Source organism: Sardina pilchardus, chromosome 6 (genome assembly GCF_963854185.1).
Source record: "Sardina pilchardus chromosome 6, fSarPil1.1, whole genome shotgun sequence".
In the NCBI taxonomy this organism is placed as follows: domain Eukaryota; kingdom Metazoa; phylum Chordata; class Actinopteri; order Clupeiformes; family Clupeidae; genus Sardina; species Sardina pilchardus.
In genome coordinates this window covers 32,599,362-32,614,077 of record NC_084999.1, presented here as the reverse complement: position 1 = coordinate 32,614,077, position 14,716 = coordinate 32,599,362, and the positions used below count along the sequence as shown (strand labels likewise).

At 46.0% G+C, this 14,716-nt stretch overlaps 1 protein-coding gene across 13 annotated transcripts in view; it reads right to left on the bottom strand.

Moving 5' to 3' along the window:
* Positions 1-14,466, bottom strand: part of ubr5 (ubiquitin protein ligase E3 component n-recognin 5) — a 36,480-nt gene extending 22,014 nt beyond the window's left edge. For 8 of the 13 annotated variants that reach the window (XM_062539495.1, XM_062539500.1, XM_062539496.1 and 5 more), the window contains exons 1-9: positions 14,234-14,466; positions 9,027-9,071; positions 7,555-7,636; positions 7,245-7,321; positions 4,699-4,818; positions 3,735-4,017; positions 3,104-3,329; positions 2,726-2,875; positions 660-871 (exon numbers count right to left, since the gene is read on the bottom strand). In XM_062539495.1, the coding sequence (XP_062395479.1) occupies positions 660-871; positions 2,726-2,875; positions 3,104-3,329; positions 3,735-4,017; positions 4,699-4,818; positions 7,245-7,321; positions 7,555-7,636; positions 9,027-9,071; positions 14,234-14,295 (1,257 nt within the window). In that variant the 5' untranslated portion in view covers positions 14,296-14,466. The remainder of the gene's footprint in view (positions 1-659; positions 872-2,725; positions 2,876-3,103; positions 3,330-3,734; positions 4,018-4,698; positions 4,819-7,244; positions 7,322-7,554; positions 7,637-9,026; positions 9,072-14,233) is intronic. The other 5 variants (XM_062539501.1, XM_062539509.1, XM_062539498.1 and 2 more) reach the window with 4 other exon arrangements.
* Between the last annotated feature and the right edge of the window lie 250 nt (positions 14,467-14,716).

Sequence of the window (14,716 nt, the reverse complement as noted above, 5' to 3'; positions counted from 1 at the left end):
GCCACAGCAGCGTCAGCCTCAGCCTGCACATTAGCTAAATGATCCAAGTCTCTCAGCCGCCATGTTGAGCGGTGTGGCGTCACACTAGCAGCCCGAGCACCAAACCAGCTGGCGGCACTAATTACACCCCCCATCAGTCACACTAATGACATCCCCCGGCAGGCTGCGGAGAGCAGCGCCACGCCACTGGCACACCGCTCAGCTGGAGCAAACACCAGCACACCCACGGCCCGCTTCATATGGCCACACTAGTGCTCTGAGCTGGATGCTAAAATGCTGCACTTGGTAAAAAGGTAGAAAGGCCTCTTATGAGCGCACAGACGTAGGGATAAACAGAAAAGGGTGTTAATACAAATAAAGTGACTTGACACTGCAAATATTTTGTTTCTAATTCTGCATCTACAGTGTGTCCCGTATAAACATGCTTCAGGGCTTTGAGCTCACAATTATGCCTTTAACTTTGCACTGGCTTTAAACAAAACTGCTTCAACAAAATCTGCTAAAAACCACTATCACTCAAGACACGTCTCCTCCTCCAACCACTGAGGTGAGCTGCAGGCAGAGGGGAGCCATGATCTCGTTTTAAAGGCGGCAGCTTTTTGCTCTTTTTGAAGGTTAGTGTTTAGCTTGTCTTGTTTTTTTGCCCGGTGGGGGCGCACCTTGTCGGGCCACCACTGCAGCTCCTCGCTGAGGGAGACGGGGCTCTGCAGCGGCGCGCTCTTCTTGTCCAGGCTGGGCTCGCCCTCGCGGCTGGTGGAGCCGCGCTCGGCGTCGAAGGAGGCGCCGTCCAGCCAGCGGCGCTCGCGCAGCCGCAGCACCGACTCGCGCTCCCGCAGCAGCTCCGAGTCGCGCTCTAAGGGGAGAAGGAGAACTGGTATGCAATCGGGTCACACCAGCGGGATAAAAGTAAGCCACTCTCTGGGAAAGACCCTCGTTCACATGATGAGAATGAAGAAAAATGAACGTCAGTAGAAAGGACACTGGGACACGTGTGGCACCAATGAGGGTGAAGCTAGATGGTGAAATAATAATAATAAAAAATAAATAAATAAAACAGGACGGTGTGTGACAGCAACGCTCCTGTCTTTGCCGTGTGTTAACACACAAGCTTGTCAGAGATTATGAAATGGTGAAAAAAAAAAAAAAAAAAGCAAAATGACTGCGTTGTACTTCAGGGAGTTCCTCTTTACTCGACATCCTTTATCATTAGGCCTCCAGGGTTCCTCACGCGGTAGGGCCACGCCCTGCGAGCGCATGGAGTGAGTCGCGCCGGTGAGGGCGCCCCGGAGGCTAAATGACAGGGGGTGTCCAGTCAAGGGCTCGCTCAATTATCTCATGTTAGGCTGCAGTGGTACGACAGGGCGTGTGCTAACACTGAAACCCTGCGTCTGGAGGCACTGCGGCCTGGTGGGGCTTTCTCAGAGGGCTCACTGAAGGGGAGGGGGGAGGGGGGAGGAGGGGGGCAACGGGGGCTTCTCTGACCACAGTTCAAACCAAACACACACACACACACACTTTACTAAACATACACACACATACACACGTTAGCAAAACATTGCAATGAAAAAACCCTGTTTTACTTAAACAAAAATGTTTGTCATTGGTTATAGCAGTGTTTGTAGAAACTTACATTTAGCAACTCGATCAGCTATTCTACCCTGAATAACTCAATGCCACAGGAAGGAAGTGCAAATGTATATCAGCCTGGTTGGCTAGCATTATTTGAGCGGTTAACGTTTCAGCTAAAGCATACCAGTGTGCACTCTGATACGAAAGCGGACTTCCCCCTCTTCAAGAGGAACGCAGACAGACTCTGGCCTCCAGACGGCCTCCGTGGCTACAGATGAATGCCTTCCTGAGGCCTCCTGATGGGGACTGCTAGGCCTAACTGTACACCCACTGATAAAACAACACTCTGGCCTGTTGTCACCCCAGCAGAGGCCGACACTTTACATCAGCACAACTAATGTAGGGTTTCTTTTGAGTCAAACAAAATGGAGGACCTTTTTTTTTCCTACACATATACCCTGACCAAAAAATGTATTTTCTTGACAATCTTCATCTTTGACATCGGCACTCCACAGAAAGTATGAGCTAGCAGACTATAGGAGCATAACCATTGCTCATGGACATTGCCCATCCAGGTTTCCTTGAAGACACTACAACAACAGGTAAAACAACCTGACTAATAGAAGGTTATATTATATGGTCAGGTTAGGCTATATTCAATGCCTGTGACTTGAGACGAAAGCCCATTTCTGTAAATGTCAAAATCAGCACAGCAAACGGAATATTGTATAAGGTTTCAGTGCAGACTGTAATAGGAGAGTAATAAGCTCCTAACAAGTGGGTGTATTTCTACTCAGGTTACAATTCACCAAGTCTCCACTAGCTCCATAAATCGAAAGAGTCTGGCACTGAATAATATGAAGACAACAAATAAGAGGCACAGTGACTGTGGCTTGGACTGGTCTTATTTCCCAAAGGTATGCGCTGACTGGTGCAATGACTAGAAATCAATAACGTCCCTTTTTTCCCCTGCTATGTTATATTGAACAAATCTCATACGTATGATTTTGCAAACAGACCAACTGTGGCTGATGTTCTCCAAGGCATTGACTCACAATGGCTAATGAAATATAAGGCCCCTTGAATTGAAAACACCAAATATAACCCCTAATTCGTGGATATCTGTGTGCGAGAGTGCACATGCGTGCTTACTTACCTCGTGAGGAGCTGAGGCGTGACAGGGAGGATCGGCGAAAGGAGGGGTAGCCGAAGTAGCTGATGTCCTCAGAGAACATGGCGTCTGCGTCAATGATGACGCTGGGGTGAGCCGAGTGGATGTCCGCATCCAGCAGAGACATGAGGTCTTCTGTGGGGCCCACAAGCAAACAGGAGATTTGGATAAGAACAAACAAGTCCTGCTTAAGTTTGAGTTCATATTTTAGCACATCCTACTAAGCACATCCTAAGGTCAACAAGAAAGGTAAAATGTCCTAATCTGTTAACGTACAACAAACACAACACGTAGCTAGGATCCAAAGACAGCAGTGGAAACCCGACAATACACAGCATAGGCGGCTGTCTGTATGTTTGTTACCTCTAAGAGTGAGAGCGCGTGTGTGTGTTTGTGCAAGGGAAGAGATCAGCAGCTGCGCGGCCGTACCTCCGGGCAGGTAGGACTCGCTAGCCGTGTCGTCCCCGTCGTCCCCGTCCTCGTCGTCGCGGCTCAGCAGGTTGTTGACGGCCAGGTTCACGTCCAGGTTGGTGCGCTGCAGCTCGCGGATGATCACGCTGCGCGACTTCCCCTGCAGCACCACCTGGGCCTGTGGGGACAAGAGGCGAGGGGAACGGGTCACAAGCAGCGGGAACACACACACACACACACACACACACACACACACACACACACACACACACACACACCTCAATTGGCCTCCTCGTAATGAGGGAGCGCAGACACTTCTGATGCTGCAGGTTAATGGGAAAAAAAATCAGCACAGAATATTCTATCATGACAATTAATAGCTTCCACAGCAGGCAGATTGGGTTTTTCGTCGACCCCTCTTAAATCCCTTTGACAGAAGGCGTCTCAAAAATAATGTGTGCATAGAATATCAGAGAAGCAACATAGACACTGACACAACAATAATACTCGGTGCTGTGTGTGTGTGTGTGTGTGTGTGTGTGTGTGTGTGTGTGTGTGTGTGTGTGTGTGTGTCGGTGGTTACCTGAGAGATAAGCTCCTCAGGGATGACTGATGCCGGGATGACCGGTTGGGGCTGGCTGCCCAGGAGGCCAGAGCCGCGGTCTCGGCCGGTGCGGATGACCCGCGTCTGCCGGCGTGAGTCCCTGGCTGCCGTGGAGGAGCGGCCGGACGAGCCTCCTCCTCCTCCCCCTCCGCCGCCCCCTCCTCCGGCGCCGCTGCTCCCGCCGCCCCCGCCGGCACCGCCTCCCCCGCTGCTGCCGCCTCCGCCGCTGCCTCCGCCATTCACCCCGGAGCTCCAGCGACTCCTGCGGCACGCACACACACCAGACGTGGTCAGAGGAGAAAAGAAGTGCCGCAATACAACACTGCACAGTTGGTATTTCTGAAAGGACTCATGAAACGACAGCATAGTGGATCTGTCTTGTATTTGTTGGAGGCAGGGAGGGACAATAGGATAGCTTGTTTCAAAATACCACATAATGGGTACATCGGTAATCATATCACAACATAATTGATGACATAAATCCAATATCTAAAATATATTTTTAGCTGTAAATACTGGTTCTCACCAGCTACTATTCAGCAAAGAGAATGATCATTATTAGACTTCTTATGCCCATGTGACCAGAATATGCTGACGCCCACATAACCAGAATGTGCTGATGTGTGAAAACTCAAATAAATGTGAGTTTTTTGCATGTGACAAAGATCTGCTTTTATAGCTTAAAGTTTGATCAGACCAAATTTGGACAAAGCTGTGTTTTTGAAATACTAAGTGAACCTAAAATTATGGTTGTAATCTGATCGTTTGGCTTTCATCTGTAAGGCTGTTGAGGCTTTTTGGCTTTTGGTGCCTTTAGGGACCTACATTCAACTCAGGGACTACAACACATAATCCCCTGGCCAGGAGAGGCACGGTAGACTGAGGCGGCCCAATTTTACCTGATTGGCTAAATGACTGAGGGGGGCCCCCTGCCAGAACTTACCCAAGGGTGTTGCCTGCCAGTCTGCCCAAAGTGTCTGAACCAGGCAGGAACCAGGGCGGATCACTAGTCCTGCCTGGCCTGGAGCTCCTTCCTGCCCCTGACCCACTGCTCAACTTTGAACTGGAAACAAAAGACGGGAGATCAGTTACAAACCTAGTGCCCCACACACTGGGACCAGATGAGCACACCTGGACAGCCCAGGTGGTGCTCTAGGAAAGCGCTTTCGCCTTTCTCTTTTCATGTTTCATTTTCTATGGCATGGCATTGGATTTTATCTTTAATTACCTATTTTTTATTGTTGCTTCTTAAGTCTAAGATGGAGGGGAAATGGGGATGACGAACATGGCAACACCCTTGGGAACCAGATTTGGCTGCATGTCGTTCCTCCGTACTGAAGGCTAGGCTCTGCACTGAGTGATTGGGCTTACTCAACATGGGCCTCGCTTTAATCATCTCACATCCAGATCAGCAAATGGATAGGAAGGCAATGAGTGTAACATCACCGGAAAACCAGGAGGCGGCCATTTTAACGGCTGCTTTGCCTCAATATATCACACCGAAAAGGGTACATCCATCAGTATACCCAGAGGACTATTTTAATATAGTTTACAGATATGGATGGCCAACCAAAAAGGTGCTTGTTGTGGGCTGGTGTTTAGAGGCAGCATGCGGCAGAGAGGTGATGCAGTGTCTTACCTGTGATGCTCCTTTACAGAGTCTCACAACACAAGAGCGCTAATCTACTCTTCCCAGCAGGCTACCTGGCTACTGGAAACAGTGAGCCTGACATTTTATTTACATCTCTTACAGAGCATGTGTGTAAAGTTCAACTATTTACATATCTTAAATAGCATGTGTGTGAAGTTCAACTATTTACATATCTTAAATACATGTACACTTTGGTATGTACGCTTTAACTTGTGTCAAGGCTCAAAGCTTCCTCCATCGTTGCTTCATAAATGCTTGAAACCAATCACACACACACACCACAAAAAGAAAATGCCAAGCATAATTTTTGAAGTGTCATACTTAAAATTTTTACAAGGCAGTGGCAACAATTTTACAGACAAACAAAACGTCTTTGCTTATTAACAAGCTCCATTAGGTGCCATTACCCAGATGCTAGTGTTTGCTTTTGTTACAACCTACTGGGCAAAAAAGGGTCGTACAAAACTGTGCATGGTGTCTTGGGACTGTTTGGATATAATCCCCACGGTCTTCATAATTTACCACATGTATAGCTAAAGGGCACCAACTCCAGCACAGTCATATATTGCTGATGGCCCCACAGCACATTGGCACTTTGATGGGAGCTGGAATACCATCATGCCATGCCAGCAACATTAGCTGGCCTAAAATAGGAAAAGGGCATCCAACTCTTCCTCTTCAATTCTCATTTTTACTATTCTGCTGTTCATGACCAGTGGCAGCATGCCAAATTAGGCTTTGCTTTAATGGCATTACACTTCAAATGGGGGCGTGGAGGGGGTTGTCTGCATTCCAGAGCTGAGGCCGTCATTGGGAGTCCCGATGAAAAATCCACAGGCTCTGTTTCCACTAGCTTAGCAGCAGAGAGCCACAGCAGCACTGCTGACTGCTCAGGGCCATTACCATCTGCACCATCTTATTTTCCCTGAGAAGCCCAGCCTGTTTCAATGCGCCTGGGCACAAACTACAAGCGCTGCAGAAAGGGAGGGGGCGGGGAGGAGGGGGGGGGGGGGGCTCCAGCCAGAAGCATTATCTTCAGGACTCTTCAAGCTGACTGACAAAAAGATTGGAAAGAGTGAGAACGGAGGAAGTGAGGGAGGGAAAAGAGAGAAAAGTTTGGTGGGGGTTTTTTTACGTTCCATTTGGAGAGCAGTCATGTTGGCAGGGGCTTGAGGCACGTCGACTAAGTGCTCAAATGCAGGCTTGTAGTCTGGGCACAAACCCCCAGAGGAGCCGACAGACAACGAGTCTCCAGCAAATAAGCTGTTAAAATGGATTCCTACAGGCCGGAGGGAGCTCAAGTCAGATGGTGACATCTCAAAATCTAATTTAATGTCACAAACACTGGTGGTGACCATTCTATAAATTCCACAAAACATGTTTAAAAAAGAGGCTGTGTTGGATAGAAACAGATATATATATATAAAAAAAAACATGCGCACACACACAACCTCAAAAACCTTGGTGATTAATTACAGGGTTGCTGGAAAAGGACACAAATAAATCAGCATCGGACATGCTGCAATTCTGCTTCCTTCTCTGCTGACTACACTGTAGAGGCCGGTACGTAAACAAACAGAACAGGGCTTTGAATGGGCCCAGTGGTCACGGTCACCACAACAGGGCACAATTGGCTAAATACAGATCCTGGAGTCAGGTTAATATTTAAAAAGCTAATAAAAAAGGGGGCCGAGGGTAGTGTTTCGTACACTGGACGTGCCGGGAGACCAGTCCAGGCGTTTAGGAGGAAATTAGGCCCAGTGCCTGAGTCTGCGTAATGTGTGGGGGGAGTTTTTTGGAAGGAGTGTCAGTAAAGGCTGAAGGAGTGGAGGCCTCACCCCTCTGTGCCGTCTGCTTTCCCCAGCTCCAGGCGGTCTGGCTGGACAGCAAAACCTATCCGACACACACGCCCATCCTGGAACAAAGACACACACTTTAAGTCTCCTCCTGCACCACCCGTGATCACAGGAGACAACATCACATCTGGAAAGTGGATATCTACTAAGTGAACCTACGGCTTTACATGATTCAGTTTAATTACTAATTCATTTTCAAACATGCAACATTGAGTCATACACTTAAATTGAAGTGCAACACACCGTTTTCCAGTTATAAGACAGTAAAAAACCTCGCCGGAGATATCATTACCTCAAGGAGAAAACCAGCATGGTTTGGTCCAACCACACATTGTTTCAACGTGGCCTGCTCAAGAAGACTGAGGTGGGGGTGGCTGCAAAACACAAAAGGGAGGCATACAGTTACAATCACTTGGTCCGGTCCCAGAATATTTAGCCGTCTTCAAGAACACACATGAACCTCAAAGTGTTCCCCATAGAATTTCCGACCAGAACCTCAAACAAGCAAGTATGTCAGGTCAGGGTCCCCAAGTAGGTTGCGTAAGGACATACCGTGGTGGATCTCAACAATGACAAGGCACCGACTGGCAATTCTGTAAATCTGGGACCATTTTTAACTCCCTCTTAGCACTACTCTTTGTATTGTCACACAGTGCACAAAAGTCAAAAAGAATGAGATCTTTTTTATTTATTTATCTATTCATTCATCATTTTGTGCACTTAAGCTGTGTAAATAACAAAATATTCACTAGAACATCAGTTAGTAAAAAAATATTTTTAAAAGTAAACTCTGAAGCGAGTTTCAGCTTGCCAGCAACATGCCAGAGCCTGTCTTGTAGAAGTGTAGAAGTATGATTTGGGCCAATGTCCGATGCTAATTACGACTGCCTACGCTTAGCATTTCACCAGTCAAACATGTGGGACGTGACGGCTGACACTTGTGCAACATCATTAGGGAGTAGACACCTCTACAACTGAGCTTGTTACACAGTATACTCATAATTTCCTTGGAGATATTAGAATCTTTTTTCCATCTGCTGAAAAATTGGCTGTGCTGGAAGCCAAACTGATGAAATGGGAACTGAGAATGGAGGCATACGTGATTGATGGGCTATATTTTTTGTTTCCCCAAGTGTCCCCAGAGTCTTGTCAGCCTGCCCACCCAGGGCAGCTCATGACAGGGGAAACCCTGAACCTCTGCTCTGGGATATTCAGGGGGTGGATGTGGCATGCTGCAGCAGAACACATGCGAGCAGCAGTTGTCAGGCCAACACCGATATTCTATAGCTGACACCCTCCCACATTTTCCAACTTCCAGGGATGTGGGACAGCGTTTCAAATAAAGTTAACGGGGCTGACTGCTATATCTGTTCTTCTTCCCATCACTGTTGGGGTATAACCTTATAGTTTAACCATTAGGAACAATCTCTCACCACACACTTGCCACACAAAACTGACTTGCATCATAAGAGCAACTTTTAAAAATAATTTGAACTTTAATAAATTCCTGCAAATTAACAGCATTAAAAAAAATCTATGGAGTAGCTTACATTTATTGAGCACTTTCCTGTGCACCGAATAAAGGTTCTGGTTAAACATAATAAGATATCCATGTCTGAACATCCAACTCGATCCAGTGGAATGCAGAGCGCATTTACGGGCCGCCGTGCCCCCATTAAGTAGCTGGTGCGTGGCCCTCCAGCAGAGAGAGCCCATTCACACACATGGTATTGATCAGATGGGGTTTCATGAGGTTTGTCTTACCTGTTGTAATTGTATTTGTTGAGTTTCTCAGAGACTTCCCGGAGCCTGTTCAGAGAGACAGGAGAGAAAAGGTGTTAACAGGAAGGCTTCTTCCTAGCAGTAATTGTTTTAGTCACAAACACATGATTGGGCCTCATTGATGGTGTCGCTTCAGGGGTGTAACAACCTGGATGTACACTAATTCAAAGTCAAACATGGTCCAAGATTTGACATGTCAATAATTACCATTTAATGGGCAAAACATTCCACCAGCCTGACAACCTTGGCACGGATGTAATGCTCCATCTAACAACTACTGAAGACACAGTGTGGGAATGCCAATAAGAATTCAAGGTGACAATGACCATCTCTTTTGCAAATCCATTTCCGGCCAGGTACACCAATGCTGCTAATTACCATGGCCAGCTGGCTGCTGCGCTGTAATGAAGAGGACAGGGCACAAAACCAGATGGGGGTGGGACACACGGGGGTCTCCACTCTCGCCTCCCCAGGCAGGGAGCCAGGCTGCACCATTTGACAGCGCTGGACTCAGAAAGGTCTTCCTGTTGCTGCGCCGACTGCACAGCACCCTGCTGCTGCTGCAGGGGTTGAGGAAGATGCTTCTAAACATTCCTGACAAGAGTGTGCAAAGCTTTTCGCAAACTACGGCTCGGACACTAGGACCGTGACCATCACTCTCGGGTGAGCTGGCCAGTGGAGGGGGGGGGGGTGCCCATGCCTCAGGGTCACGGACACGAAGCAGCCGCAGCTGGATGAGGCTTAACTGGGCCACAGCGCTTCCTCTCTCACACAGCACAAGAGGGACTGGACGTGGAGCCCAACTGACATCTGCAGTGCCATACAAGTCGCACAGACGCACACATGATCAGCTGAGATAACAGGTCCTTTTGATGGTCAATGGGGAGGGGGGAAGGGGGGGGGGGGTAGCCTCTTATTTCCCCTGAACGGTTTTTACTATGAATTTAGTCAGAACGTTCATAACGGCTGCAGGTTTGAGGCCTGGATCTTAGCTATGCTGCACTTACATCTGGCATGTCTGGGTTGAGCAGAGAGAGAGTCTACCACAGCTGTAATAAACGCTGCCCTGAGAACAAAGAGGAGTCCTATTCAGTTCCCATCATACCCCATCAGAGTCCAACGCAGGGGCTGTGAGTCAGTAGTGGGGAGCTCAGGCGACAGACAACTGCGCTCCCCAGGTGGCCATTTCTCTCTGATTAACCTCCAGAGACAGGCAGGAACAGAAGCTCTGGGCGTTGGAGAACAGCCCCCGAATAAAGCACACACACCCGACACCCCTCCTTGGACAAATTAGGAGGAAATATAAGCCCTCCCAAGACAAGGGAAAAAACAAAACTCTTAAAACAACCTTGTGGAAAAGGGGCCCAAGTTGGGAATTCAGAATATGTTGAAGTTTGGCATGTTTAACAGGCTTTACACCAGCTATGGCATGGTACTGCAGGTCACTGCAGATACAGAATGCCTGGGAAGTTGACCAAAAAAACAAAGAAAATCAGGGGGCTTCAATTACATGCAACAGCAACTGCATGCACTCTGAATTGTTTCAGAACAATTACAGATGAATCACAACCAAACTATCAAAAAAGGATTTGGGACATGGTATTACAAAACAAACCACCAATTAAAACTTCCGTTTCTGAATTTAAATGCCATACATTCATTTTAATTCATAATCTGATCCAACCAGTGAGGAGCCAAAGCAGATTCCTGTATGTCTCCAGAGACAGCCAAGCAGATGGCCACAGCTGTGCCATGCGGGTCGAGGACAAAGTCAGAGGCTGTGCGCTGGGCGAAACATTCACAGGCCTGCCTGCAGTGGTGTGGACTCCATGAGCCGCCAGACCAACTTTCACAGCCATTTTCCACTGAGGCCTCTCCCTGGGTCTGAGCATTTCATCTCTACATGGGCACTGTATTCGGACATGCCACGGCTCTGCCAACATAATCACATACTACAGACCAACGCAAACACATCAATTCTAATGTACACAAATGGAGAGACTTGCCTCACATAGAGTCACTGTTATAATAAGGGAGTAGGCTTATGCCCTTTGTCCAAATGATTATGTATGGACTTCTTAGAACTAGGTTAAATGTGCATTCTATTAAAGTGCACTCATTTGAGGCTGTCCTCAATACCAAAACTATGGCCTATCACTTTTAAACAATTTCTGCTAGCAACTCAAAACACACTACCACAAATTGCAGTGTGTACTATTGTGAAGCTCTTATCAAGGCTTGGTTTAAATAACAGCACCCCAAATCAGAAACAACTCATCATTCGTGCACCCACAGGTCAAACCGAAATTGAGCAAAGCTGACCTCTTCTTATCACTGGTACTAGCAGGTTGTCTCCATGTATATTTGGTTAATGTTTACAGTTACAGAAAGTCAGGATGAACTCATACAAAACACTGACGATTTGATTATATAGGCTTGTTTAATAAAGAAAGGGTGAAAAGTACAGGCCGTGGTTTGGGGCACAACACAAATTGACTCTCACCTATAGCTACAGTAATGGCATGAGATCGTAGTTGTGGCTGAGACACAAACACCTCTGGACCCTCAGCACATGGGCCTGCCTCTCAAAGGGACCAAATCTAATCTGTGGAGGTCAACCCACAGCTCATAAATGGGGACCACTACCTGAATTGGCCTTCATTTCCTGTGAGAGCGACACAGTAGGAAAGCTGGTGAATCACATGTCTCATCAGTGAGATAAACAATGTGTCAGTGGCAGGAACTAATCTGTTGGCTGTACTGAGGGAAAAGATCAGGAATGACAAAACTGAGCCGTTGCTTCATTAAGGTAAAGACACGAAATATGGAATCAAACCAAATTAATCAGTAAAGCATGGTATGACCTGCAGTGCAGAACATTACAAACATGTTGGGTTACTCATACCAATTCCTCTCTTAAAATTCTGTATCTCTTTGACTTTTGACACACACAATCCCAATCCAATGTGTACACTCTAATCTTCCTCATAGCCTAACATGGTCAGAACAGCACTGTGTTTAGAAAAGGCAAAAGAGATTATAAAGGCTACTCTCACAGCAACATATAAACTAGGCCTACATACATTACAAGGTTACACAACTGAAGCTAAAGTCTAACCCTGCTTTTCACTGAAGGTCAAACAAGAACATCTAGCCTATATGAACAGATTCCCTGAGTCTTAAAATGGACTGACCCAGTAATCTATTCAATTTCAACATGGACAAAAATAGGGTTGCTATGAATCCCTTGCAATTTAAATATATGTACCATGCTGGGTTTTCTAAAAAAAAAATGTGAGTACCAAAATGACAAAAGTCTGTTGATCTTTGAAAACCTGTGTTACAGAGCAGTGGCCTAAATAACACACTTGCAAAAGCAGTGACGATCAAGCATTCTCTACTGAACTTACTTCCAGACTCAATACCCTCTGCCTCAAATCCCACACAGTGGGAATTGACTGATAAATCAAACATAAATGTACAGCAACTTGATACATTAAATAAGTCCTAAGCGAGGTCAGATGACAGAAGAATGACAGCACATGATGGCTCGGGAATGCTGTACATCTACGGTACTGAGAATGAAGGAACAGGATTGAGTACTGCAACCTGCATAGTAACAACAGAAAAAGTAAACAATGTGTGATAATCGACCTGATCGATCTCCTGGCTGCGCCAAAGTTTTTGCAAGAAAATAACACTGAAAGAACCGCAAATTTATCATTTAACATAATTATTATCAAATTGAGCCACTAATTGAATGTCCTTGCAAAAGGAAATTAGTCATTTGGTTCATGAAACATGTGTTGCGAGGTAACACTGTATGACCGTGCATTTGCAGCATGGAATAATGTTACGGCTCATTTACTGTCAGTAACATTTTATAAAATACAACACGAATGCATACCATCAATCAACAGCAAGCTTTGAGGTGCCAAATGAATCAACGTTTACGTTAACGTGACACGTTACAATGCAGCTATGCTACTTAAGTGAGGTCGGCAACTTGCTAGCTTAGTAAGCTATCGATGCCTTCCAGCCAACCGGAACCAAAAGAGCTCGCTAATGCAATTTAATTTAGCTTTGTGTCTATGTCTACCCATATGCCTTACGATAAACTAAAGGTATATAAGAAAAAGAGTAAGCATCTGATCTATAAACATCTAAAACGTGTTACTGCTAATTGAAGTAATAGTTCATAATGTTTTACGTTTCAATTTAGTACACTCCTCAAACAATAATTTACACTTATGCTAGAAGGCTATCACCACCTAATAGTCCGTTACACAAACTGACGTAGCGCATTCAGTTTGCCACCTGCCTTTTCCCTTGACTAGCCTAACATCTAGCCATCAAAGCCAGGTGGCTAATCGTACCTTACAGTTAAAGGTTAGCTGGCTAGTTAACGTTAGCTATAAACAATTCAGCACACCAATCACAAACAAGATGGCTAGCCGAATGGCTATCTACCGTTTATCGCTTCGCCAGCAACATTTCCCTAAACGTCACATGACAATTAACGTTAAACTTGACCAACATTGACAAGCCTACAATAACGTGACATTATGATAAAGATTATCAGCAATCATTTTCCGACATGTCAATGACAAATCTAACAGTTGACTTGCTATGTATGCAAGCCTTGTTTGGTGATAGCTCGTTTGAAAGATAGCCTGCTAGCTAATGAAACAAGCAAACAGCTAACTGGTTAGCCATCAAAACTAGCCATAAGGCTAGCTACTTTTTCGACAGATTTCTTGGGTCATCTGTCATCAAACACCTCCTAATGCGATGATAAATATGTGCGTAGACCAAATAATGCCATGCGGAATATAAATATTAATTTGCATCCCAAATACAAGCATAGCAAAACACAGATATTCCCTCTCTTTCTTGACCCCATCCCCCAACCCGCATTGTCCGCCTCAACTTTGACTATCGGCCAATCATTCCTGCTAGCACACGGCTAGCTAGCAATTAGCCGTCTAGCCACAAAGCTAGCAGTAGCTTGCTAGTAACGTCGAAGTAGTCTGGACAAGATGCCGGCCACAAAACAAAAATTGAAACACGAATATATGGACCATACTGAAGGAGCGGTTTCTGATGGTGAAAACATAAAATGTACAATGTACCACACCCTGTGCATAAATATTGATTTAAACCCTCTTTTCCCCGCCCGCAACAAATACCTGTCATTGAGCTGGTCCTCGGTCCCGGGCAACGGGTGAACCACGAAGTGTATAGACGTCATTATTTCAATCCAAATAAGACGAAAATGTATGTAGTATGGGGGGAATATTATTTTCCAGGTAACTACAACTTTGTGGTTTCATATAAGTCCTTATAACGAAAGAAAACCGGAGCTTTGCTCTACAGCCTCCTCACCCACATGCCGCCATCTTAACTCTACAGGCTCCTTCGTTCTGTGCCGATAAGCAAAGATACAACAACGATTCTGGTTGGTCCTTGAGCAGTAACGAGAAAACATGTTATCGTGAACGGGATTGGTTTAGAGAATAAAGGCAATGAAAAAACACTACATCAAAACCCTACAGTCAAAGCACAGTCTGATGGCCATGTGCTGAAATAAAATAATACTATCTGTTTTGTGAAACGATTTTGAACACTGCATGCCCCCTGTTATTTTGGAGAGACAGACTACTTCATAAAAG